At 36.3% G+C, this 27,062-nt stretch overlaps 1 protein-coding gene across 3 annotated transcripts in view; it reads left to right on the forward strand.

Annotated features, from left to right (window-relative positions):
* The first annotated feature begins 2,824 nt into the window (after positions 1-2,824).
* LOC147408019 (transcription factor jumonji (jmjC) domain-containing protein) overlaps positions 2,825-27,062 on the forward strand; it is a 34,140-nt gene continuing 9,902 nt past the window's right edge. Inside the window, exons 1-24 of one of the 3 annotated variants that reach the window (XM_086436849.1) lie at positions 2,825-3,010; positions 3,094-4,461; positions 11,017-11,074; positions 13,742-13,864; positions 14,324-14,381; positions 14,493-14,629; positions 15,535-15,696; positions 15,794-15,880; positions 17,562-17,744; positions 18,314-18,466; positions 18,560-18,751; positions 18,846-18,917; positions 19,471-19,566; positions 19,773-19,859; positions 19,989-20,105; positions 20,220-20,427; positions 20,540-20,604; positions 20,975-21,033; positions 21,123-21,254; positions 21,334-21,493; positions 21,574-21,903; positions 24,400-24,582; positions 24,736-24,797; positions 25,826-25,904. In XM_086436849.1, coding sequence (XP_086292975.1) covers positions 3,125-4,461; positions 11,017-11,074; positions 13,742-13,864; positions 14,324-14,381; positions 14,493-14,629; positions 15,535-15,696; positions 15,794-15,880; positions 17,562-17,744; positions 18,314-18,466; positions 18,560-18,751; positions 18,846-18,917; positions 19,471-19,566; positions 19,773-19,859; positions 19,989-20,105; positions 20,220-20,427; positions 20,540-20,604; positions 20,975-21,033; positions 21,123-21,254; positions 21,334-21,493; positions 21,574-21,903; positions 24,400-24,582; positions 24,736-24,797; positions 25,826-25,904 — 4,140 coding nt within the window. In that variant the 5' untranslated portion in view covers positions 2,825-3,010; positions 3,094-3,124. Of the gene's footprint in view, positions 4,462-11,016; positions 11,075-13,741; positions 13,865-14,323; positions 14,382-14,492; positions 14,630-15,534; positions 15,697-15,793; positions 15,881-17,561; positions 17,745-18,313; positions 18,467-18,559; positions 18,752-18,845; positions 18,918-19,470; positions 19,567-19,772; positions 19,860-19,988; positions 20,106-20,219; positions 20,428-20,539; positions 20,605-20,974; positions 21,034-21,122; positions 21,255-21,333; positions 21,494-21,573; positions 21,904-24,399; positions 24,583-24,735; positions 24,798-25,825; positions 25,905-27,062 lie in introns of all 3 variants that reach the window. The other 2 variants (XM_086436847.1, XM_086436850.1) reach the window with 2 other exon arrangements.

Below are 27,062 nucleotides of genomic sequence, written 5' to 3' on the forward strand. Positions count from 1 at the left end.
TAAAATACAATAGGGTAGGGATCCAGACTCATGTAACTGAACTCACATCTTCTTCACACACAATTTCGACCATTTGTATGTGATCTCACATATACACTGTCAGGCTTGTGTGTAAACATTTGAGTTCACTTTTCACGAGTCTACGGATCCTGACCGTATTTTTTCTAATTTTTCTTGGTTGATTCCCTAGGACAATCATAGTCATCTTTTTTGTTTGATATTAATACAGCCCAATGGTTGAAGACAAATGACCAATATCCAAACAAGGCATACCAACAAAAAAGAAAAAAAGAGGATGCAATTGTTGCTCAAATTTGGATGTATGATGGCCATTTTTGTGCACTTTTCCAGACAAATGATTGTTAAGAAAGTGAATATTTTTCTACAATCAAATGTGGCCAAAAAAATAGATTTTCCACGTAAATGTTTTGTTAGAAGGTATTATCATTCCTGCTGCTTTAAACATAAAATTTATGGGCGTATTCGGTTAAAACCTTTGTTGGTACGTTGTGTAGAGTTGTACAACATTTCGATGAGATGGTTCCTTTCTTAGACTTAAATAGGTTAACCGAAACAAGGTTACCATCTCCTTCTATTCCTTTCTTGGGTGTGCTGAGCGAATCTTGTTCCTCCATTTAATTCTGTTTGAAGCCATATCTTCCATTAATCTATCATGTTATTAACAAGTCTTACCACCTCAGTGCATATCCTTTATGGTCTTCGTGTTATTATTCTATAATTATCAAATTGTATGTTCTTTCTAATTGAGGTTGTAATTGTTCTTCTTTGTACACGAACAAATGATCTCTCGTCAACTCTATGACGTCTATTATCCTTTGAATAACTGTCCAATATCTGTCGAGGAAAGATGGTGGTTGTTCTCCTTCATAGACATCTTTCTTAAAGAAGAAATAGCATGAATTATGATTCAAAGTTTTGTTTTCAAAATATTTGGATAGGTAGTCATATAAAATTTTCTTTGATTAGAGGACCTGTTTAGTTGACAAATAACCTCCTAATGGAGGGAACAAAATCTCAGACCTTCGATGTGAGACCCATCACCCCCAAAGAATGGGAACAATTGGTATGTCACTGCTAATCAAAAGTTCCACTTCTTACCCATTTAAATCATCTCCTAGTATCACCTATATTGATTAGTGGTTGATTATTTGACTCTTAATGCCTGAACTTGATAGGAGCATTATATGGATGTATAAGTTATCAATTTCTTTAAAAGTTTAAGCTATTTTTTTTACAGCTCTAACCAAAACTAGAGAATACCCCATTATTGAAATCTGGGCAACTTTCAAATTCGACATTGTTTCAAATATTTTATCTAAGTAAATATTTTTCTCAATCTACATTATAAAATTAGACATTTCAAGATGTTGATTCAACGAACAGATAATGAAATCAAACTTCTATTGTGGATCATTGAAAATGATTTAAATGCCTTTATCTACTGATTTTTTTTCTTTCTTCTTCAAAACCATTCATCTTTAACCTAAAGATTCTATCTACTTTAACCTTCAAACCTAAAAATATGATGGGATTTTGGCTAGAGAATATTGGACTTTATGGAAATTAATACTATATTAAAAGGGGGGCGTTCAAGGGACATAAGTGAAAAACAACCATTTTTCAAAATATAGATTAGAAGTTTTGGATTGAGCTGATTTTTTGTGAGGATGATCTCTATGATGAGAAGATCATCCTCACAAAAAATCAGCCCAGTCTGAGCCTTCTAATCCCATGAAAAAAATTTAGAATGTGGATTGTCGATTTTTTACCAATAATTTATAAACCACTTTTGATGTATTTAGAAATTTGAAATTTGACTGATTTTTTGTGAGGATGATCTTCTTATCATAGAGATCATTCTCCCAAAAAATCAGCTCCATCTGAAGCTTCTAATCCATATTCCTTCTTAAGTAATTTTTGATGGAATGAAATCTCTTAAACTCGATTGAGATGCCAAAAATCCAATTTTTTGTAATGAAAATGATGAGTTCGAATGATTAAGACATGCAATCTTGAAAAATGTGGGACATGAGGTCTAAGGACCGCTAAGAAAAAAACAAAAATTATTAAATGGATTATTAAGAGACCACCCAAAACTATGATTTAGAAAAATAGTCCCTCTATCAGCTTCTTGAAGAAAATTTTCCTTGAATTTAAGACAAAGTTTAATAGATTAGATAAGAAAGAATTTATCCAATAGGTTTAAGAACTTTAAAATGATTGATTTTGGGCAAAAAAAAAATCTCATGTTTTTGGATTAGAATTTGAATATGAGGACATTAAGGTCATTTAGTATTAAGTTATAAGAAAAGACCAAAGTCAAGGGACATTTTTGTCAGTTAGAAAAGACCAGGGGTATTTCAAATAATCACCAAAAGGTAGAGGGGTGTGTCAAAATGTAGATAAATTTTTTTATTATTTAATAAGATTTTAATCTCCTTTATTTCACCTTCATTGTAGGAAACTTCTTAGCCTACCCTCCCAAAATATGACTTGATTTGGAATTTTAATAATATACTGAATCCCGCGTAAGCGCGTACTTCCAATATCCATGTCCGTTATGGATTAGTAGGCACGAAATTATGCCACGTGTAACTAATGACATCAAAACTTCAAGTCAAGAGTACAGCAAATCTAACTACTAAATATTTCGGAGAAAACTTCCGTAAAAGTCCTGGAATTATCACTTCCTTAGGGATACTTTAGACTTTCTCCAACCCGGGCAATATCAATCCTCCGAAAATCATGCCTAAGAAACATGGAAAGCCAAAACAAACTGATATTTCTGTAATTTCGACAAGAATTAAACCCAAATAGAAGACCCTTCTCTCTCTCTCTCCCTAAACCTATAAACGATCATCGTTTCCTTAACCATCAAATCTCCTACGAAAAACAAAACAGTCTCCTTCCACTCAAGAAGACTTATAAAACCAGACGAATCCGCTATTAAAGATCTGAACCAAAGCTTTTCTAAAATCTCTCAATAAAGGTACGTCGAAACCCTAGAAATTCTCTCTGGTTTTCTCTTATTTCAACATCAGTCATTCAATTGCTACGTGTTTTCGTTTCTAGTTTCTTTTTTTCTACGAATTCTGGATTTTTAATGGGGAAAGGAAGACCTAGAGCAGTTGAAAAAGGGGTTTTAGGGAACAGTTCTATAGTTTCTTCATCTGGAGCATTAAACATACCACAAGGACCTGTGTTCTATCCAACTGAAGAGGAATTTAAAGATCCTTTAGAGTTTATATATAAGATTAGATTAGAAGCAGAACCATATGGGATTTGTCGAATTGTTCCGCCGAAGAGTTGGAAACCACCTTTTGCCCTAAATTTAGAAACATTCACTTTTCCTACAAAAACACAAGCTATTCATCAATTACAAGCGAGATCGGCTGGTTGTGATCCCGAGACCTTTGAATTGGAGTATAATCGGTTTTTGGAAGATCACTGTGGGAGGAAAAGTGGGAAGAAAGTTGTTTTCGAAGGAGAAGAATTAGATTTGTGTAAGGTTTTTAATGCTGTGAAGCGTTATGGAGGTTATGATAAGGTTGTTAAGGAGAAAAAGTGGGGGGAAGTTTGTAGGTTTGTGCGTTTGGTTGGAAAGATTACGGAGTGTTCGAAGCATGTTTTGTGTCAGTTGTATCGAGAGCATTTATATGATTATGAGAATTATCATAGTAGGTTGAATAGTGGGAAGACCGTGAAAAAGTTTAAGAGGGGAATGCGTGGGGATAAGAATTGTGAACATGATTCTGATGCTTCGAGTTGCAAACGGAGAAGGAAAAATTCTAATGGGGACCGAGTTAAAGTGGATAAGTTAGAGAATCAAGAAGAGTTTGATCAAATATGCGAACAATGTAGAAGTGGGTTGCATGGAGAAGTTATGCTTTTGTGCGATAGGTGTGATAGGGGTTGGCATATTTATTGTCTTTCACCACCACTAAAGCAAGTTCCGCCTGGGAACTGGTATTGTTTGGAATGTGTGAATTCTGACAAGGATAGCTTTGGTTTCGTGCCTGGAAAGCGGTTTTCATTAGAAACTTTTAGGCGGCTGGCCGATAGGGCCAAGAGGAAATGGTTTGGTTCAACATGTGCTACCCGTATGCAAATGGAAAAAAAGTTTTGGGAAATTGTGGAGGGATCGGTTGGTGAAGTTGAAGTTATGTATGGTAGTGACTTGGATACTTCTTTGTATGGGAGTGGTTTTCCTCGAGTAAGTGATTTGAGGCCACCATCGGTTGAGGTTGAGGAATGGAACAAGTATACTGCATGCCCATGGAATCTCAATAACTTGCCCAAATTGCGAGGATCAATGCTTCGTGCTGTTCATGACAATATTGCTGGTGTAATGGTGCCTTGGCTGTACATTGGGATGTTGTTTTCATCCTTCTGTTGGCATTTCGAAGACCACTGCTTTTATTCAATGAATTATTTACACTGGTATGTATTCTTTTGTAATTTTATTTATTTATTATGAAGTTACTTAACCATTTATGAATTTGTTTCTAAGATTGGACTTGGCACATTCTTTAGTTGGTGCATTTTGTTCACTTTTTGAAAATGAAAAATATGACCATAATGTTACTACCCCGATTTTTTAGGATATTTGATTTTAAAAGAGGGGGGGGGGGGTGCTTTTTCCCTCCTTACCCACATAAGAAGGCCCAACAATGTGTATTACCATTCAGAGGTAACATGATCCTAGATAAACCTTGGATCTGTCCTCCTTTTGGCTTTTGAACTACAAGAGAATTAGGATTGGCTATTGATTTCCCACTTTTGCACCTGGAAGGCTCTTTGAAACTAAAGCACACTGCCCCGGCTCTGATGTATGTTGCCCTTCAAAGATCTTGTGTCCACAAACTTTGACCCTCCTCCCAAAATATAATTTTGCACTTTTATAAAGACTATTTACCCTTTCTAAAATGTCATTCTTTCTCAATGACAAGAATATCATTGTGAAAAAATGGGTTCACGCTTAAGAGAGTGAGAACGTTTAGATGGGGGCATTTTTATCTCTTTCAAAGTATGGTATGTTTTATTATTATTATTAGTAGTAGTAGATTATGGCATGCTTCAAAATCCAACAAATGTAAAACAATTACAGCAACAATTATTTTCCTCAATTGCCTAAAAGAAGAGTTTATTGGGTAATGGTAATCACCTAAAGGGAGATATAGGGTTTGTATAGTTGGAGATTAGGGTTTAGCATAAGAATTATGGTTGTTTAAGATGATTGGCCAGGGTTTTGGGGCTGGAGTAGGTTTCGGTCAGGGTATCTAGGTTGGTTTTTTTTTGGATAAGTGGGGTTATTTTCAGCTAAGGTATTAGGGTTGGGGACGGTTTTGGTTAGGAGATAGAGGGCTGGGGTAGTTTTAGGCCAGGATTGGTTTGATTGGGAGGTTTTTAGGGATTGGGACTGGTTTGGTCAAGAGTTAGGACAGTGATAGGATTTCAATTTGGGAAATTTGGGCTGGGAATTGTTAAAATATAAGAAAAAACTAGAAACAAGAGATGAAGGAGAAGAAATTAATGGATACAAGTTCAGATTCTACCTTGGATTCACACCTTTCCATTCTCTGAAGAAAAACTCAAAAACAACCTTTACTTTAGTCAAAACTACCTAAAATAAAGGCATTACAAGAATATATAAATTTTTTCTAAATCCTATCTCACACTTAAAACAAACCAATTGCTACGATTTAAACATAACTAATTAATCAAAATTCCCACAACTAATAAAACCTTTTCTAGAAATAAAGTAACAAATAAGATCCTAAATGAGGCCCAATAGGCCCTCCATGCCCCTATAGTAGCCCACCTGCATCTTTGTAATGTGGAATCTTCTGGATGTCATGTAGATATTGTATTCTGTCTCTATTGTTGTATGTGTTTGCGTAATGAGGAGTTGGCTAATCATCTCCTTCTACATTGTTGGGGGTGAGATTTCGTCTTTCCAAGAGGTTGCTTTGGAGTTTAACTCTGTTCACGATTCCTTGGCGCCTTTGGAAGGAAAGAAATGTTAGAATGTTTGAAGGGAAGGTTCATTCAAGCCAAGAGTTATCTTTGTTGATCCTTGGGTTTCTTCGTTTTTGGTGTAAGATCAACAAGGAGTTTAAAAGGATCTTCTTTGAGGACATCCTTGTCTGTTGGGAGTGCGTTTTTAATATGTCGGACCTGTAGCTCTATGGTTGTCTTTTGTTTTTTCTTTCCTTTGGTAGGCCATCTCGATTTGCCACTTCTATTTGTTGTTCATTAAATCTATAAAGTAAAAGTATCCACTAAAACCTTAAACTTGGTCCAAATAAATATCATCTAACCATAACGATAATTGTGCATGGGCTTCTCTATCCTCTTCTTCCTTTGATAATCTCTAAAGTGTGAAGCACTAATGTACTCATCACTAGGATCTATTGGTAACATATGAGAATGAAGGAAATGCAAATTATGACCACAAGGAAGAGAGAGAGATTGTAGATAAGGAGTCCAGATATATAGCTTGGAATTCCTTAAAAATTGAATCTAAAAATCCACCTTTTTAGTTGCTAATATACCTCCAAGGACTGGTGAACCTACGCAAAAAAAAAAGGAAAACCGAAGAGCCTTTTTTGCTTCTTTTTTACCTGCACCTTTCTCTTCTTCTTCACGCTCTAGGAAAAAATGGATTTTCTTCTAATTTCCCTATTAATCTTACAAGAGATGTGCAAATTGATGTTCTTTCTAATATTTTATGCCAGATGAATGAGCTCAAGAGTCCAGATATCAATTTCTTGCTTTGCTTTCTACTTCTTGCACCCAAAATGGGATGGATGACAATCTGGAGATTGCGTGATACACCCCAAGTAGACCTAGTACAAACCCATCCCTCGAAAACATCTTGAAAAACTGGTTGTACTCCGTTAACCATTATGGCTCCTTTCATATCTTCAAAAAATGACCTTTGAAGTAAAAGCAATTAGGAAACTCATTTATAACTTCTAGACTTTCGATAGAAAATGTGTGAGACCATCTAAGTAATAAAAGAAGTGGTTGATGCAATTGGCCTACTATTATTATAGGCTTGAGAGATGACCATGTTGCCTTGTAAGTAGGGAAAATCGCCTCTTGTCCATTGCACACAATCTGTTAGTCTAGCAACAACTGGATTCCCAAGGCTCATTCGTGCCTACTAAAGGATAAGAAATTGTCATAACATCGGTCAAATGCTTCTACATGAACCTACTTCTCCTAAACCTTTTGTGGCTCTAAATGATTTGCTCTCTGGTATTTATTACCAAGATAACAGGTGTTCGAGTTGGAGGATTGAAAATGCGGAACACCAATCTTGACCTTTTTAAATGAATTTTGTGAGGGAGACACATGACAACTTTATTTGGATTCTATTGGGTTCCTTCCCTAGGCACATCAAATGAGGTCTCTACATCTTTTTGTGCTCCCTTCCATATTTGATATGTCTATGGTAGTTTTTTTATATGATTTTATAAAGTAGAGAAAGAGAAAAAGAAAATTAAATTGGTTTAGAATCTTCAATTTCGTTGCCTGTTCACAAAGTAAGCATGAAACGATCCCTCCCTCTCGAGATATTGGAACCAAAGAAGTTAATAAACTTTATCGTCAATAAAGAAGAAGCTTTACTATCATCGAATGGAGCAATATGAAGAGGATTTGGGGAATTAGAAATAGCTTCCAAAGTTAACTAGATGTCCTTCAATGAAATTTCAGCCTCGACTATATTGCACACCACATTTCTTTTTCAATAACATAGAGCTCAGAAACAAAAATAGTTTTGATATTGATATTCAAATAAGGGATAATTTATCTTTGAGCTACCATAAAACCAATGTCTACAAACGTGCAAAACTGTCAAAGTCGACTTTGAGAAAGCCTATGATCATGTGACTGGAATTTGGTGAAATACCTGTTGAGGAGAATGGGCTTTGATGATAGGTGGATCCAGTGGGTTATGAAATGCTTCTCAACTGCCACGTTTTCGGTCTTGGTCAACGGATAGTCAACTGGTTACTTTAGAAGCTTGAGGGGTCTTCGTCAGGGAGATCCGTTGTCGCATTTTCTGTTTGTGATAGTTATGGAGGCCTTGGGAAGAATGTTATCCAAGGCGGTGGTTGAGGGGGAGCTTACAGGTTTTTATACTAAGGTGGGCGGTCATGTTGCTTCTTAAGCGGCATTCTTGGGTGTTTTAAGGCAATCTCTGGTATCCCAGTAAATTTTCGTAAGAGCAAGCTATTTGCGGTAGGTGAGGAAGAAGGGTTAGAAGCAACGACGGCCTCCATTGGGTTTCAGACTGGGGCTCTGCAATCTACTTATTTGGGACTTCCTTTGGGAATGGGCTACACTAAAAAAGACATTTGGGAGCCGGTGATAGAAAGGATGAAAAGAGACTTAGCAGTTGGTAAGCTAAGTTGTTATCTAAGGGTGGAAAGATTACTCTTATTAAAAGCGCTCTGGCCAGCATTCCCATCTACACCTGTTCTTTATTCTCTCTGCCAAGGTCTGTGGAAGCGCAATTAGTAAGAGTTTGCCGAGATTTCTTGTGGCATGGCAAGGACGGTGTGAGAAAACGTCATTGGGTGAGTTGGAGTAAGATATGTTTACCTAAGAAGAATGGGGGTTTGGGAATTCACAATTTTGGCTCTATGAATACGGCTTTGTTGGAAAAATGGCTCTGGAGGTTCGGGGAGGAAAGGGAAAGTCTTTGGAGGAAAGTAATTACCAACAAATATGGTGTTGAAGGAAATGAGTGGGAGAGTGGCCTGGCGAGAGGTGCGTTGGGGTGCGGAGTTTGGAAAGGCATCCTTAGAAGACTTACGATTTTCAAGAGTAGAGTGAAATGTAAGGTGGGGAGGCGGAACAAGGTGAGATTCTGAGAGGATTGGTGGTGTGGGCATTGTCCTCTTAAGGACTCATACCCGGTTCTATACAATTTATCTTTGAAAGAGAACCAAGTCGTCTCTGCGTTCAAGAACTTCGAAAATAGCATGCTAAGCTGGGACTTTGGGTTTAGAAGAACATTCAACGATTGGGAGGTGGACATGCTAGGGGGGCTAATTCTTCAGGTGGGGAATAACTATGCGCAGAATTCCTCAGAAGACAAGAGCCTGTGGGTTCGTACTCGGGATGGGAAATTCATGGTTAAATCTTTGTATGACTATATTGCTTCAAGTAGTATAATAATTTTCCCTCACTCTTTTGTCTGGGGTGGCAAGATACCTCCTAAGATTTCAGTTTTTGTTTGGATGGTGGCTTTAGGGAGACTCGCAACTTTAGACCAGTTGCTCAGAAGATGCTTTATTTCTCCAAACCAGTGTTGTTTGTGTAGATCCCAGGTGGAAACGGTGGATCACTTACTCATTCATTGCAGGGTGGCTCATCACATCTGGTCGCACTTCTTGTTGTTATTCGGGATAGGAGGTTGTTTTCCTCTCTCAGTTAAGGCGGCTTTAGAATCATGGTTGGCATGGGGAGCTTCTTTCTCGTCTTCTAAACGGACTCTTTGGTTCTTGACTCCATTTGCAATTTGTTGGGGTATTTGGAAAGAGCGTAATCAATGCATATTTGAAGGAAAAGTTTCTACAATGGAATGACTAGTTCTCTATTTTGGAGCTCTTGTGCTCTTGGAGTAAACTCTACAAGGAATTTAAAGGGGTCTTCTTTGTAGATTTTCTCGTGCGATGGGATAGGATTTGTTCGTTGTCGTGAGAGTGATTTGTCGCTTGCTTGTTATTGGTTTTTTCCTTCTTTTGGCATTTCGTTTTTTCTTCCTTTGTGTTTGTCTCTTTATTTTGGGTTGGTCACCTCGACCCCCTCGCTCTTCTTTTTAGTAAAGGTACCTTTATCGATCAAAAAAAATATTATATCTTTGATCAAGTGACTCGAATGCGAAATTGCTACAAGCTTTTGGAAAATAGGAGATCTATCAACAGGAAATGTGATTTTGAGGTTTCCATTTACACGAAGTTCGCACAATGATAGCTAAGGAACACCAACCTCCTCCATCAAAACCTTCGTGAATAAAAAAAACCATAAGAGGCATACAACTTTATGTTATTTTTTTTTGTTATTTCTACTTTTCTCCTTGATTACTTTGGGATTTACTGACTTTGAGTCTATTCTCCTAACTCTCATTCCGTTCATGCTTCCTTTTTTCTACATTTCCAAAATTTGTTCTTGTAGTTCTAAAAAAAAAATGAGTTCTCAAGTTGTTGATAAAATATGTCCCTGCTCTAGTTGATTTGCATTAAACTTTTTCATCTCACCTTTAATGCGACCAATGCCCCCCCCACCCACCAATGAAAAGAAAAAAATACATAAAATCAAGGAGTACTTTAGTGCTTTAACATTTGAGTTGTTTACCTAATGTGGGCATTATTACTGGTGGCGAGGGCATGATGGGTACAACCCTTAAAGAAAACAACTTGAGGACTTTTCGCTATGTCTTTTCTTGAGATGCACCTCAAAATGAACGCTCCAACTGCCTTTTTTAATGTCAGTATTACGTGTTAGCTAGTAGGAGTTAATATGTACCATGGTTCATTATTGTTTAGGTTTCATACCTAATATCTGCTATATTGTCATATGGCTAAGTAGTCCATGTTTGATAATTTTGATTTCTTGGATCTGTTTGATGCAACTGTGGACTTGTATGGTTATATAGTAGCAATAAATATGCCATGAAGTTAATGCTGGACCATTTTGTTCCATTATTGCCATCATGCATGGCATAACCTCTTTACTCTTTTCATGACTCCCAAAAGTTACTTTCAAAATTTTGATGGATGTTTACTAAACATTTTTGTATATTTTGAGCCTCTCCACATTTACATAGAACATTTTGAGTGACAACATATCTTGTTCCCCCTTTCTGATCCTTATGGACAACCCATCCGTTCTTTGTGATCCTTGATATCTTCTGCAGATATTTATGAAAATAAAATTTCATGGGCTGTAGCTTAATCAATGTTGCTAATTGTTTCTCAGGGGAGAGCCAAAATGTTGGTATAGCGTTCCTGGTAGTGATGCCCATGCATTTGAGCAGGTAATCTATGAAGTTGTTTTAAATTTTACTTGTGTTTGTTCTAATTTATTTTTCAATAAATTCATCTTTACTGATAAAAAAAAAAAATTTATTTTATTTTTTCCCTAATTGGATTGTCTATCAAGCTCTTTGTTGCTGGATAATTGATGAATAATTGTTGCATTCATGCCACTTTGTCTTTGTTTTTTGATCTGTAAGAATTTTATTTAGAAAATGAGCAGACGAGAGGACCAATCCATTGAGAGTACAAAACTAGAAAACAGAGACCAAGACAACCCACTTAGCAATTACAATGTTACAAACGTAACAAACCAACTCCTATCTCCCCAAAAAATCTTCATAAAATACACACGTAAATTCTTTGAACACCTTTACATTAATAAAATAGAAAACCTAAAACTCATATGATAAGATCCTGCACAAGTTGCTCCTTGCTATAAAAAATCCTGCAATTTCTTTCCTTCCACAAGCCCCAACAAATAACAAATGGAGCAAGAATCTGTAGTAACCACTTAGAAGTGGAAACAGCAATCCCTCACTATAACCAAGGTTGGATCAGAGCCTGGGTTGAAGATGGAAAACACCTGATCATTCCAACGAGAGACAAATTGTGATCCCATACCTTCTAAGCCAAGGACAATGAAGAAGGATATGGTCCACCACCTCATTACACTATGTAGAGAGAACATAAATTTGGCCCAACTCACCTTCTTCTAATTAGCTGATTTGTGGTTTGAATTCTATTCAGAGCTGCTGACCACATGGAGAACGATATTTTAGATGGAATCTTAGCACCCCACAGAAACACCATCGGAAAAGGATGAACAGTAAGCCTGAACCATGGACTTGTAAAATGGACTAATTGAGAAATACAAATCATGAGAACCATCCCACCCTCAACAAGCCTCCCGATCTATCTGGACCAAAAAGGAACCAATACAACTAGTCAGTCTAGCTATACTCTTTATCTCCCCCATTCATTGAAAGGCTTTTTTTTTTGATAAATTTATTGAAAGACCTTATGGAGCCAATATCCCATGAGAAGTCTTTTCCTAATCTACAAATGAAAGTTGAAATTGTCCGCTCTTTCTTTTGAGAGATCTCATAAAGAACGGGGAACAAATCTTTACGGGAAACCTCCCTACTCCTGAGGTCTTCCAAAAGCGGACCCACCCCTTATTCCTCAAGTAAAATTTTACTTATTAGAGAAAAAAAAAAAAGGAAGCAAAAGAGGTGGTCAAGGGGACCAGCCCACAAACAAAACCACAAGCAAGACCCAAGCAAGAGGGCTACATTGTGACTAAATTGCTTACCCACTCCCATATGACTATGAAATCTTCAAAGAAAATTCTTTAAACACTTTCCCAAAAAAACCCAAGCTTGCGGTTGATATGATCATATCCTGCCGTGAATGCGCCTTTATCCTCAAAGATACACCTATTTCTCTCCTTCTAGATCCCCTAACATACTGTGAAGGGAGAATGATCCATAGGTCCTCTTGGACTTGGTGAAGGACACTCTCTTGTGGGACCAGTAAAGCACCCATGGACTTAGACCCACAGCTCAGTTGGTTGACATGATATAATTCCACTTTGAGGTCGTGGGTTCAAGTTCAGCTTTCCTATAAAATAAAAAAAAGGAAGCACCCCATAATGCTGCCCCCCCCCCCCCCCTCCCCTTCTCTTTTCTTTTTTTGCTTGTTCTGATTCTTTATTCAAAATCTTAATGATTTATCATCTAATAGTTAATAATTAAATAAAAAATTGACTATATTGCATGTGCAAAGTATGGAATAGTATTACCTTTTGATCCATAATATGGTGGTCAACAAGATTTGATTTGATTTTTTTTTCTCTTCCACATTTATTGGACCCTTCCCCAGTCAGCGTTGTGTCTGCGAAATAGTTGGTTAAATTCTTTTTTTAATCCTAGTGGCAGGATTCTTTCGAGGAAGTTACCTTTTACAATATGTTGGTATATTTGGTAATAGAGGAACAAAAAGACCTCTGAGGAGACCAAGGAAAGTACTTGTAACATCTTTTTGGTCGGTAAAGCCAATTTTTCTTTTGGGTCTAAGATAGATATACCCAGAATTCAAGAGCATATTTTTGAGTTTTTGTCCTTAGGTGGGATTTTGTAATGTATGAGTAAAGTTTTATTTATGTTGGTTAGTCTTAGCCCACTTTGCAGTAGCTAGCAGGGGTGAAGTTTGCGGGTATTATACCTGTTTACTAGGTACTTATCTTTAGATGAAGATAGGAACTACTCTAGGTCTAGATTGCATTCTTATAGGTGTGTGAAAGTACATGTTAGAAACTGGCTTTTCGTGACTACCTAAACTATTTAACAAGATTCTTAAGATTAAGAATACGTTGGATTAGTGGGGGAGAATCCATCAGCCCAAGAAGTTTCTCATGCATTTCATGAATGGAATAGTGGCTGCAGGGTTGAAATGTTCAAGACATGACTCACTTCATATTATTTGCTCCACTATACATTTTCTTTGAAGGAAGCCTTTCCATTATAACTGTGGACCCCCATTTATTTTGATGCATGGAGTTGTCATGCTTCTGATCTTCCCACTTTTCTTGAGTGCCACATCTGCAACTGCACTGCTGTTCTTATTTTTGAAGCATGATTTGAGTAATGAATTAAATTTTTATATAGGTTATGCGGAACAGTCTTCCGGATCTATTTGACGCGCAACCAGATTTACTCTTTCAGCTTGTCACCATGCTGAATCCATCTGTTTTGCAAGAAAATGGTGTTCCAGTTTATACTGTACTACAGGTTAGTTGTGGTGGAGTTGAAATTAACATAATGTGCATGGAAGTTAGCCTGATTTAGTTTTTCTTTTTCTTGGGCTTCCACTGACTTGTCTAATATTTCTTCTGTGCTTTTTTGTACTGGAACCGTCGTTGGAATTTTATGTTTAATCAGCCCTTTATACCTCTTATCAAAATCCGAAGTATTAGATTTCAGAACATTTTCCAACCATACATCTATGATACATATATATGTGTGAGAGAGATTATTCTTTCTTTCTTTCTTTTTAAACATTTCCCCTGAATTTTCTCTCAACTACATGTATTATTTGCAATTCGCTTACCAATTTCTGGAAGTAATTTTATTCCTGTGATTTGTAAATGTGTTAATATTTTCTGCATTCAACTTATCAAAAATATATTTTCTGCATTCGATTGAATATACTATTCAAATTTCCATGTGGTGTGGTGTGCTTTTTGATAGGAGCCAGGGAACTTCGTCATAACCTTTCCAAGGTCTTTCCATGCCGGTTTCAATTTTGGTAAGTTCATTTACAAGTTAAAAATCCATCTAATGAGAATTTATGCATGATGATGTGTCATAACTAGCAACTATCCCAGTAAAAGACTTAAATATGTAATTGTCTTTTCAGGCTTAAATTGCGCTGAGGCTGTTAATTTTGCTCCTGCTGATTGGCTGCCTCATGGTGGAGTTGGAGCTGAGCTATATCAGTTGTATCGTAAACCTGCGGTTTTATCTCACGAGGAACTATTATGTGTGGTAGCTAAGGTTGCAGTTTCTCAAACCTTTTTACTGTTTTTGGTTCCATTTTTGTACATCTGTTTACTCTTGATACTCAACTTTCCACTAACAATTAGGGTATGGTGTTCCCATTTTTATGCTGTTCTAGATTCGTAATTCGTCTTCCTGAAATTGTTTATACCAAGGTTTTTTATTAACTTGTCTAATTGTATCTCTCTATGAGTTATGCCACATTTGTTAGTGAAGGAAGCTTTCTTTCTCAGTCAGATTCATATTTAACCATTGTGAAATAGATGTTGAAGAAGATGAGAAGAGAAAGAATGGAAGGAACTGATAATAAAAAAAAAGAAAGAATGGAAGGAGGAGATGTCGAACTAAGTAAGTTTGGCCTCCTCTATTGTGTCTAAAAAAAGGTGCAAAAAGGCCATACTGCCCTTGTGCAAATAAAATAGAGAAATAAACTCATAAATTCCTATATTTTGACAACCATGAATTTAACTTAGACATGGATGTAACTTTTACCAGAGACATCATGTACAGATTCTAGGTGTCAGATACATCTCTTTTCTTTTGATGATGAAGACAGGAAAATTTCAATGAATGTAGTTAGTGTGGTGTGGCTAGTGATTGTAGAGGTCAATATAATCTTCTGTTCTGTTCAAGGCTTCTTGCATTTCCTAGTAATAATTATTGCTGACTTCACATTGATAATTTTTTCTTTCCATATGATGCTTAAGTGATTCTTTCATAGGCCTGTATTAGATTCTGTCTATCCTGTCTCATTTTCAGACAGCCTTTTGTTTGTTTAACTCTTCTGGGGAACTCTATGCCTTCTGCTTCTTACATTGATTCAGGCAGTTACTTCAGTGTTTTTTGTGTGTGTGTGTGTGTGTGTTGCATCTTCTTGATTGTTTTCATGTTGTTATAACTAGCAGAGTGAATGTGATGGCAAAGTTCCTCCTTATTTGAAGAAAGAATTGGTTAGAATATTCGATAAAGAGAGAACTTGGAGAGAACAACTCTGGAAAAATGGCATTGTCAAATCATCACCAATGTCTCCTCGGAAGCGTCCTGAGTATGTGGGTACTGAAGAGGTAAGAGTCATGCACACTTGTCTCATATGGCCCTCTCTCCATTATTGAGATAATGATGTTGAGATGATACTTAGTTAACCCCTTGTTACTTTTGTAGGATCCAACATGCATTATATGCCAGCAGTATTTATATCTTTCAGCTGTTGTATGCAGCTGCAGGCCATCTGCTTTTGTTTGTGTGGAGGTATGCGAACATGCTACTATCTCTAATAAATAAGTTCATTTGTCTAAAATTCTCTTTAATGCTGAAGTATTCGATGTTAAGGTTTTTGTATGGAGCTGTTTGCAAATACTGGTAAGCTGATGATCTGGGGTTTTGTTTTCTTGAAACTGATATTCTCATCCGTGGGCCTCTTTTTTCTGTTTGATTTTCCTCTTTTTTTGAAATGCAAAATTTCAAATTCTAGTGATGGCTATCTGTACTTACAGGTCTTCATTGATACTTGTGTGTTAGCTTTAACAGTGGTCGTAAAAGCAACATGTGCAGTTTAGTTGCAGTTGCAGTTCTTCACACCAACTGATTCACATATACTAGGGAGGGGAATGTGTGATGCACATTATGCTAATGTAGCATCATTGTATAAGTTATTTTTATTAATATAATCTTTTGGATAAAGTAATAAAAATTTTATTGAAAGGCTTTGTGGGCCGCTTAAATATCTATATTTCTATTCCATACTACTCTTTTTAGTCACAAAAAGTCAAAAATTTTGGTGTTAGGAAAAATTAAATTGAAGTAAAATTACATTGTAAAGTTAGGGATTCCGTCAACAACTCAAGATACACCCCAACAGTCACGATTTTTTGGGTGCATCAATCATATACCTCTCTCCTTCTTAAGGTAAAGGTCCAGGCATGGTGGGGGTAGGAGCATCCAGTCGGCAATCTTTTTAGCTTGACCAAGAAGTCTTATATCCTTCAGGAGGAATTGGCCGATGAGGAAGACTTGGTGTTCTAATTTCTAAAACTCCAAGTCTCTACCTTGTTGTATGTCTTTAAGACTAATGATCAAGTACAAACTTCAAATTCAAATTAATATTTGAAGTTTAATTTTCCACTTTCTGTCTAGTAACAACTAACAAGTTAAATAAATTTAACCACTTCAAACTAATAATCCAAGTAACTAAAGTAAGTGAGTAATAGAATTTGGAAAGAGAATATAAGTAACTAAGTGTTTGAAAACTTCTAGTCTTCTGTGAATAAAAAACTTAGAAAACTTCTGGTAGTAAATTTATAATAGTTTCTAACAAGTAGATAAAGAAGATGATGATTAGATAAATAACTAGTAATCAGTAAGTTTTTTAAAACAAGTCATGAAGTAAAAAAGTTTCTAACAATTATGTGACTATGTTCTAAGTTCTAGCTTCTAAAATTAAAATCAGTCTAAACTACTGGTATAAATACCTTTTTTTTTAATGAATCTATTGGTATAAATACCTCAATCTTGGGAGATGGCAATTGGGATATAATTAGGTAAAGAAAATGATGATATATTCTTGTGAAGTTGTGATCAAGTCTAGTTATAGCTAAATGTTTTTCCATACTCAGTGAAGCTACCATAAAACTCTTTCTGGGTGGATGCTTAAGCTGGACACTAACCCATGACCATGACCACGACCACATAGTTGCATTGCAATATGTCAACCAACTGAGCTATAGGTCTCTGGGTAAGTTTGTTTAGAATGAGATCAATAGCTTGGGTAAGGACTGTTTTTTAGCCCAGGTCTATGGTATCAACACTTACAAACTTCATAAAAAAAAACTAGTTGGACACCTTCCGCCATATAACTTTGTCATTAGCATGATATGAAATTTTTGTAAGACTTTATTATACATTCTAATTATGATATTTATCTCCCATGCAGCATTGGGAACACCTCTGCGAATGCAAGCCTGGAAATCATTGTTTTCTTTATCGTCACACGCTTGCCGAACTGAATGACTTAGTGCTTATGATGGATCAATGTAATTTCGAGGAGACACCCCAAAGTAGAACCTGCAGGCGACAATTTTTATGTTCCAAGGATTCAAATGATATGACTAAAAAGGTTCTTGTTTTTTCACGTTGAGGCTCTTTTCTAACTTATATTAGTAAGACTTTCTTACTTTGTGCTTTTGTCAGTAATGTTTTGCTGCTCCAAGTTTGTTTACAGATGTATGATATAGCTATTTTGCTATTTCTTTGCCCTATCCCCTGAAACATTCAAATTCACAAGAAACATTTTGTAGTTCTTGCGAGAGGGGGAAGGGTTATGAATTTCCCAGGTGTGGGACATCACAGTGTTCAAGTAACCCTGTTTTCATAGTAAAAGATTGTGAACAGGCACAGGAGCATTGTAGATTCTTCGACCACGTTGCTTGTCGTCCATCAAAGTCTTGATGAGAACATTGTTTATACTAGCTATGGAACATATTTCCCAAACTCTGAGATTGTTTATACAAGCAATCAAAGGAAGTTTATTTTATTGTGTACCATAATGCTGCCTCTATTTGGTATCACTTAATGATGGTCAAATGTGTTTTTTAAAGCAATTTTTGTCAATGCGAGGTTGGTAATACAGTAATCCTCTATTATTAATAAATATATCAAGATTATTGAGCCCGTTTAAGTATGCAGGTAAAAGGTGGCCGTGCTACTCATGCCCAACTTGCAGAAGAATGGCTTTTGAGCTCACGTCAGATTTTTCAGAACCCATTCTCGGATGCTGCTTATATTCGTGCTCTAAAGGAAGCTGAACAGTTTCTATGGGCTGGTTCTGAAATGGATCCGGTATTCTTTTTGTGTGATTCTTGTGGATTTCTTCAATATCTTTGCAACCATGTTATATATATAAATGATTTAAGCTGCGAGTTTGGCATGCAGGTTCGAGACATGACAATGAATTTGACTGAAGCTAAGAAGTGGGCAACGGATGTAAAGAATTGTCTTTCTAAAGTTGAAACCCAGTTGCATCATCGCAACAATGATATAGAGAAAGTGACCTTGGGAGATGTCGAAAATTTACTTGGTATTAATCCTTTGCCATGTAATGAGCCTGGGCATCTTAAATTGAAGGTAAGCAAACTTTAGAGTACTTGTTTCCACAGTTTTGTCCCCCACAGTTAGCAAATTTATGCTTCGGCAGCTGTGTTTTATTCACTCCATACAGGATTATGCAGAAGAAGCAAGGAGGGTGGCTGTGGAGATCAAATCTGCCATGTCAACATTCTCATGTGTCTCGGTAATTACATTTTCCTTTTGATTCTCTCTCTTAGATGATGGACAAAGAAGGTTGCTTTTGTTGAAGGTCCCAACTTAGTAAATTGGTGAAGTCTATGAAAGGTAGTACCACAGACCAGGAATCAATTGCCGCCATCACCCTTTTGCACAACCGGGAAAAAAAGAATAATTTTACTGCTTTCCATTGGCAGTATCTTACTTATCACATGATGGCCTTAGAAGTTTGTCAATTTTTTTTATATGAATCATTGAGGATCTTAAATCGATGCATACTTTTCTTTTTTTCACTATTTTCCTTTTACTGTACGTATATATTAATTTCATTATGATTTGTACATTCTTTTTTCGGATTAGATGCTACCTTGCTATTGTCTTGAATATTGCCCGTTCACCTGAATTTATTTAAGAGCTCTATAAGTCCATATCTCTTCTTTTAGGAATTGCACCGACTTTCTTTATTTTATGACTCTGATAAAACACTTTGTATTTTCTAAATGATGCTCATTTGTTGTTTTGGTTCCTTAATTGCCCTGTTTGACAAATTGTGATTCCAGATGGATGAGTTGGAATTATTGTACTCTAGAGCAAGTGACTTACCGATTTATCTAGAAGAATATGGAGAGTTAGCGAGAGTGATCTCTTTGGCAAAGGTATCTATTGCTGACACATTCTGTATCAACTAACAAGTATTCCCTTTTTTCCGAGGGCTACATGGTCTCATTTTATTAATTTCTTTTTTATTTTGCATCGACCCTTATCTTATTATTGTTTAAGTAGGTCTTCTGAGACACTGTTTTGTGCTTATCAATTTTTCCTTCTGCTTCCATTTAGTGATTTCATTACCGTGGTCTTCTAGGTTTGGATAGATCGCGTAAAGCAATGTGCCTCAGTGAAAAGACCTGCCACAATTGAAGTTGATGTCCTCCACAAGTTAAACTCGGAGGTGAATCAGTTCCATTTATTTATTTATTTATTTAATAAATATAACTACCATCTCATTCTCTAATTTTACCCTTCCTAGAGTTATTGAGCTATTTTAATTTGATCATTATAAACTTTTTATGTTGTATAGATGTTGGCATTTCATGTTCAACTCCCAGAAATGGAGTTACTGTTGGATCTGCTAAGGGAGGTTGAATCATGGCAAACTCGATGCGGTGAACTTTTGAAAGGTCCTATCTGTTTGAAGGTTGTTTCCCTGATGAAGCTTTAATAATTTCTTTTCTATTTTTACATTTATGGAAGTAGAATGTCACTTTCATTTGGTAAGGATGTAAATCATCTCAACTTGTCACTTGTGCAGGAACTTGAAGTTCTTCTGCAGGACGCAGATAATTTCCCAGTCAGCATTCCTGAACTAAAGCTTCTGAGTCAATATCATTGTGATGCTGTCTCCTGGATTTCTCGCTTTCATGATGTTCTAGTGAACCTCCAGGAAAGGGAGGATCAACATAATGTTGTTGAAGAATTAACTTGCATTCAGAAGGATGGAACACTGTTGACAGTACAAGGTCCGGCTTCAATGCATATATCTTGGTTTTTACTATTTGATTAATCAAAGTAGTTGGGACTTTTATACCTTCGTTGTATATGGTCCTGAAATTCTGTTTCTCTTTTTAACAGTTGATGAACTGTCTCTTGTTGAGCTAGAACTAAAGAAGGCATGTTGCAGGGAAAAAGCTCTTAGGGTAAATAAATGCAAATTTGTTTTTTTCCGCATTTCTGTGCATGGTGATTGAAATTTTTTTATGTATCTATCTAATTTGACCATTTAGCCTTTTAAGTTGATCATCTTTTTCTTTAATGCGCCATATGTAAATCACATTTTCTTGCCAAATGTTTCTTACTTCTTCCAACAGACCCACTTTTGTCTTCAGTCCATTTTGAATGTATGTGGTTTGATGCTTTCAAGTACCTAAGCAAGGAACTGAATAGTGGTTGAATGAGTTTTAAACTTCATTTTCATTCTGTTTGATTGTTGGGTATATGGAAACTACATTTGCAGCTTTAGCATTTTCACTATGAACTTTCTGAGTTATATATATGACATTGGTACAGGCGCGAAGAAATCCAATGCCACTCAACTACGTTCAACAACTAATGTCTGAGGCTGTTATGTATGTTTTCTTGTCTTGCAATCTCTGCTTAATGGATAGTTCTATTTTTAGTATTTATATATTCTTTGTTATTCTACCATCTTTTACAGACTACAAGTTGAGAACGAGAAACTGTTCGTTGATATTTCTGAAGTACTTGCAGCCGCTATTTCTTGGGAAGAAAGGGCAAAACATGTTCTTGGAGCTATGGCTCAGATGTCTGAGTTCGAGAATGTTATAAGGTATTCACTGTTCTTTATTTTTCCTTTTGCAGCCTTCTGATACCGTATTTGCTATAATAAATGAATTTGACTATTGCAGGGCATCAGAGAGCATTGCCGTGATTCTACCTTCCCTTCATGATGTCAATGATGCAATGTCAATGGCCAAATCTTGGATAAGCAGATCTCAACCATTTCTAGAGTCTGCTCTGTCTGCCGGGGATTCTTCAAGTTCTTTGCTGAAAGTTGATGTGCTCAAGGTTCTTCTTTTATCCCATATGAAATCATGTTTTGCTGAAATTGATGGATAATTCATTAGATCTTTATTTACATTTTGCAGGGTTTACTTGCCGAGTCGAAACTTTTGAAGGTGTGTTTAAAAGAACCAGAGATGCTTCTTGACATTATGAAGAAATGTGAATCTTGGGAGAATGTTGCCCGTGCTATCCTAGATCGTGCGGAGTCTTTATTTAAAATACTTGATATTGATACTGCCATAACCAATGGTCTTACCATAAGAATTGAAGAACTACTTGCGACAATCCAGTCTGCTACAAAAGATTCTTTAGGTTTTGACTTCTATGAGATTTCAAATCTTCATAATGTTTCCTCCAAACTGCAATGGTGCTCAAAGGCCCTCTCTTTCTGCTCCAGTGCTCCTGTACTTGAGGTGATTAATTTATTGTGTTTATTGATAAAATAGAGTGATTTTGTCTACATTTTGTGCAAAGTTATGATCTGTGGTAATCCTTCATCAAGTGATTTTGCAAAGGAATTTATATACTTCTCTCTTGTGCTATTTACTATTGTTGCTTTTAACTGCCTAGTTAAACTTTGTATGGTTCCAAGTGCATTTGTCATTGTTTCATGAAACCTGAAGTGTATATTTTTGTTTCCAGTGGATGGGATATAACCATTAAGGTTGAGAAGGTGTTCTTATACAGACGTGTAGAGAGGATGCTTTTGTGCTATAAGATTCACATTTGCTTATACATTCTTGTGTGTCTTTATGATTTCTACTTTATTGTCGAAGACTCAAAGGCAGTAGATCGATTAGGAATTGGGATCTTGTTCTTGAAAGAATTAGGAAAAGAATTGGCTCATGGAAAGCCAAGTATCTCTCTCTAAGGGAGGGAAGCTAGCCTGATCAAGAGCACTTTGTCCAGTATTCATGTCCATCACTTGTCTTTGTTTATAGCTCCTAAAAAGATTGAAGACCAAATTGAAAGAATCTTGAAAGACTTACTTTGGAATGATAGTAGTGGGAAACGAAAGTTTCACTTGGTCAATTGGAAGTTCGTGTGTTGTCCCAAAAAGAATGGGGGTATTGGGATTAGGAGGTTGAGACAAACGAATCAGGCTTTGTTGGGTAAGTGGTTATGGAAGTTTGGTGTTGAAAAGGAGAGTCTTTGGAGGAAGGTTATCAAGGCTAAATTTGGAGAGGACCCCAGGGGGTGGTGCAGTATTATGAGCAACAACCTGTATGGGTGTGGGGTGTGTAAAGGCATCCAAAGGTTAGACCATCTCTTCCTTAAGTTTATCAGATTCAAGGTGGGACCTAGCAACAAAGTTCTTTTTTGGGAAGATAGGCGGTACAATGATTCCCCTCTTTAGGATGGTTTTCCTACCCTCTTTGCTTTGTCTGCCAAAAAAGGATGCATGTCTTTGCTTTTATGTTGCGTACTGGTCAAGATGTGCCTTGGGACTCCGACTTCAGAAGAAACTTTAATGACTGGGAAATTCCTGAGGTCTCATCCCTGCTTATTAGCATTTTACCTTCTACTGACTCGTTTACCCAATTGGAGGATAGTTGGATGTGGATTGGTACTAGGTCCGGTCTTTTTAGCGTGAAATATTTTTACAACCTTCTTGACACTGTTTAGGAGTCTTCTTTCCAGTTGCTGCTTCATTTTGGTCTTGGTACCATACCTTCAAAAGTTGCTTTCTTTCTTTGAGTAGCGGCTTTGGATAGGCTCCTTACGGTTGATCATTTTAGATTGAGGGGAGTAGTTATTGCAGAATTTTGTTCTCTCTGCAAATCTAATGGTGAGTCGATCAATCATCTTTTTCTCCATTGTGGGGTGGCCCATCAAGTTTGGTCATTTTTCCTTTCGTTGTTCAATCTTTATTGGTGTACCCCTTTTTCGATTCGGTGTTTACTCGATTGTTGGAAGGCTCCTGACTTAGTTGGCAAGGAGATGATTCTTTGGAAATTCATTTCCTCGGCCATCTGTTGGGGTTTATGGAAAGAAAGGAATGGGCGGATCCTGATGGGAAGGAGCAGTTGATGCAAGAGATCATATTTAGCATTGTGGGCTTATTGTTTTATTGGTGCAAGCAGTTTCTCGAGTTTAGGGGTTACCGCTTTAAAGATTTCTTTTTCCGATGGGATCTTGTAACCAGTTCATGATGTATCAGTTCTGCGTGGTGGTTGTTGGTGTTTTTGTTTTTTTTTTCTTGTTTTTCTTGGTTTGTTGTTTCCGGCTTCTCTTGTTCCTTTACAAGACTCCTTGTCCTCATCTAAGAAAATTCTTGGTTATAAAAAAAAATGATAAATTGGTTTATTAACTAATCCATGCCTTGTGAGGGCAGGATTGTATTTGGAGAAATTTGATCTTTGAGAATAATTGATGTTCATGAAAGATGTTCGAGCTAGTTTGACATATCTTCACTTCATCATCCTCCATTGCAGTCATTAAATGTGAAAGACAAACTGTGAATATATGAGCTTAATACTCAAATAAGCTTGCTCTTACTTTCAAATAATATTGCACAGGTTATGAACTGATTGTGCTTGTTACTTCTACTGAATATTCTCATTCTTGCATTCAATGCTTCGTAGGAAATGTTTTTTGATAGGTAAAGATAATTTCATTAGAACCAAAACGGAGGTCGAGATGACCAACCGGAAGATGCAAAGAAACACAAACCAATCAAAAAGGGGAGGGGGCGTGACAAGCCCCACAAAAGCAACCCTGAAGAGAACTACCCCATATCTAAATTACATTCCCTGTCCCACCAAACCAGGAAGTCTTCAAAAAATGCACCCCTGAACTCTTTAAATGTTTAAACCAAAAAAATAATAAAGTTAAGATCTTCAAATGATAATGCTTCATAGGAATTGTTTGGTACATTTTATGAAAACAACTTCTTGTTTGTCTTTTAGGAGGTTGAGAGCTTGATAGAAGAAGCAGAAAACCTGTCTGTAGCGTGCTCCCGCAATAACTTGGAGATCTCATTGATGGATGGAGCAAGATGGCTCAAGAAAGCATTGGAGGTGTGTCCTAAGCGTTTTACACAGAGAAGATGCAAGTTGGCTGACGTAGAAGAAATTCTGAAAGAATCTCAGGTATTCAGTTTATTCACATCCTCTCTGTTTGGCCTTATTATATTGCCAAGAAAACCACTGCTCTAACTGTATTTATACCACGTATAAGATATAGGTTTTACTTAATGTCATTATAGATTGCTTATTTTTTTTTTTTATACCTTCAACTTGCAGTGCATTAAAGTTCCCCTTCCCATGATGGTTGCCCGACTTGTAACTGCCATTGAGAAACATAAGTAAGTTTTCTGATATGGCGAAATTTGTTTTCCCCTGTTTGGGTTTTTTCCGACCCTTTGTGATATCTGTCTCATGGAAGTTTATTTTGCTAGTAACTCTTGCAGTTGCACATTTTTGCTTCAAGTCTGTTTAATATGAATAAGGTCAGGTTTCCTCAGCAGACCAAAATGGGCGAAAGCATACTAAAAATAATCCATCCTCTCTAATGGGCAATGACATACTTCTCTGTCTTCTGTTTCTGTAAATACCTATTTGAAAGAGATTTAGGGTAGGATTTGAATATTATCTCTGTAGAAATATTATAGTCTAAATCAGAGCTGACTTGTTCAAAGAATTAGAGGTCTATTCTTTTGAGATTTCATATATAGATGGGAACAAATGATCTGCAGTGGCAACTAAATTAGTTTTGTTGCTCCTCTTAGTGTATTATTTGCCATGGTTTGTTTCCTTTTGTTAGTGCTAAAATGATCGTCTCAACCTCCTAATGTACTCTATTTTTCTCTAATAATACATGCTTATACCTATTAAAAAATAAATAAACTATGAGGACCCTTTCAATTTTCAGTTTCTGTAATTTTGGTTTCCCAAAACTTGTGAATTTGGCCTCCATTTAGTGTTTGCATTGGTTTTGAATGAATATACTGCTTATTCAAGATGGTAGTATGAAAGTAAATGTGGGTGAATGCAATGTAAGACTATGAAGGGATGCACTGGAATCCAATGGCATTACTATATTTTGTTTCATGATAATGTAGTGCAGCTCCAAGGAGTTGGATAGACACAGCTTTGGTAAGTTATTTGTTTGAGTCATGGGTGACGTTGGGGTCTTTTGTAAACTTGTAAAGTGTGCAGCTTATTCTTCCATTTTCATGCTCCTTTCTCTGTATTGGACAATTTCTCAAGTTTTGCAGCAGATGTTGCTTTATTGAGCTTGCATTTCATATATTAGTGTAACTTAGCATGTTTCTTTGTGCTTCAGTGAACTTTCAAATTCTTGATTATTTGTTTCATTTCAACTGAAATGCAGGTCTTGGCAAGAACAGGTGCATGTATTCTTCAATTCTAAGTCAAGGGAACAATCTTGGTCTTCATTGTTACAACTTATGGTAAACAATCTTTCTTGTTGTTTTTTTTTTTTGATAAATAATCTTTCTTGTTGTTTAACTTATGCTTGTTTATATTTTATCTGCTTCTGTTCCTAAAGCACCTTTTCTGAAGACTTAATAGTTATTTTATCTATATTTCCAACCTCTTTCGTGAAACCTTCAAATCTCAAGAACAAAGATAGGGTTCTTATGGAGGTTGAAGTTGATGGATTTTGGGAAAGTAACTCAAAAAAATCATTTGTATAATCCCTATTTTTTTCCGAATCTTTCCCGGATTTATCCAAATTAAACCAAACTGACCTCCCTGCCCCCCCACCACACCCACCGGCTGAATAATTACCGGATCTGAATTTTGTTACTATGGGTGTGGCTAGGATGCTTTTTTTTTTTTTTGTGTGTGTTTACCTGTTCTGGTTTCCATCTCCCAGGCCTTCTAGTTAATGGAATATCATTTCATACTGTGAATATAGAATGGATCTCTTTTCCCTTCCCAATTTAAGGGTTCCCATCTATCAGGCCTTTTAGTGGTTTGAAATATTAAGTCATACTTTGAATATATGAAGGATCTCTTTTCAGTTCCCAATTCAGCTTCCTAGTATTCTATTGGATTTTTCTGAATTGTTGGCAAATTTTGTTGGTATATGACCTTGCAATGTAAAAGCGTACTTGTAATATTTAAGTGACTTTTACTTCTCCGGCTGAAACTTTGAAACAAATGAGATGTGTTCTTGCCCCTATTTTTCCACATTTTCTTGCTTTGGGAAGGTTGTTAGGTTCAAAAGCACTGCTTCATTAAAGGTTTCTGAATCAAAAACAACTTTTAGAGGTTTAAATAAAAGATTAAATGCTCTTTGGGCTGCATATTTTGCAGTTGTAAAGTCCAAACCATTCTCCTATGTAATTCAATGTTTTTTTTATACATTTAAGCTACATCAGTTTTACTAATGTATAAGTGAATCAGATTTATTGACTTATGATGCATTTATGCTAGATTTATTTGTGGATTTTAGATATTTAGGTTGAAAACCAAGAAAATTTGAGGAGACTCCATCTTTTTTATGTTTTACCATAAACAGTAACATCTTGGGTCATAGGTCAATTTGGCTATGAAACATCAGTTATGCTGTTGAATTTATTTTCTTAAATGACATCATGTTT

This window comes from Akebia trifoliata, chromosome 3 (assembly GCF_017979445.1).
Source record: "Akebia trifoliata isolate Shusen 1 chromosome 3, ASM1797944v1, whole genome shotgun sequence".
NCBI classification, from domain to species: domain Eukaryota; kingdom Viridiplantae; phylum Streptophyta; class Magnoliopsida; order Ranunculales; family Lardizabalaceae; genus Akebia; species Akebia trifoliata.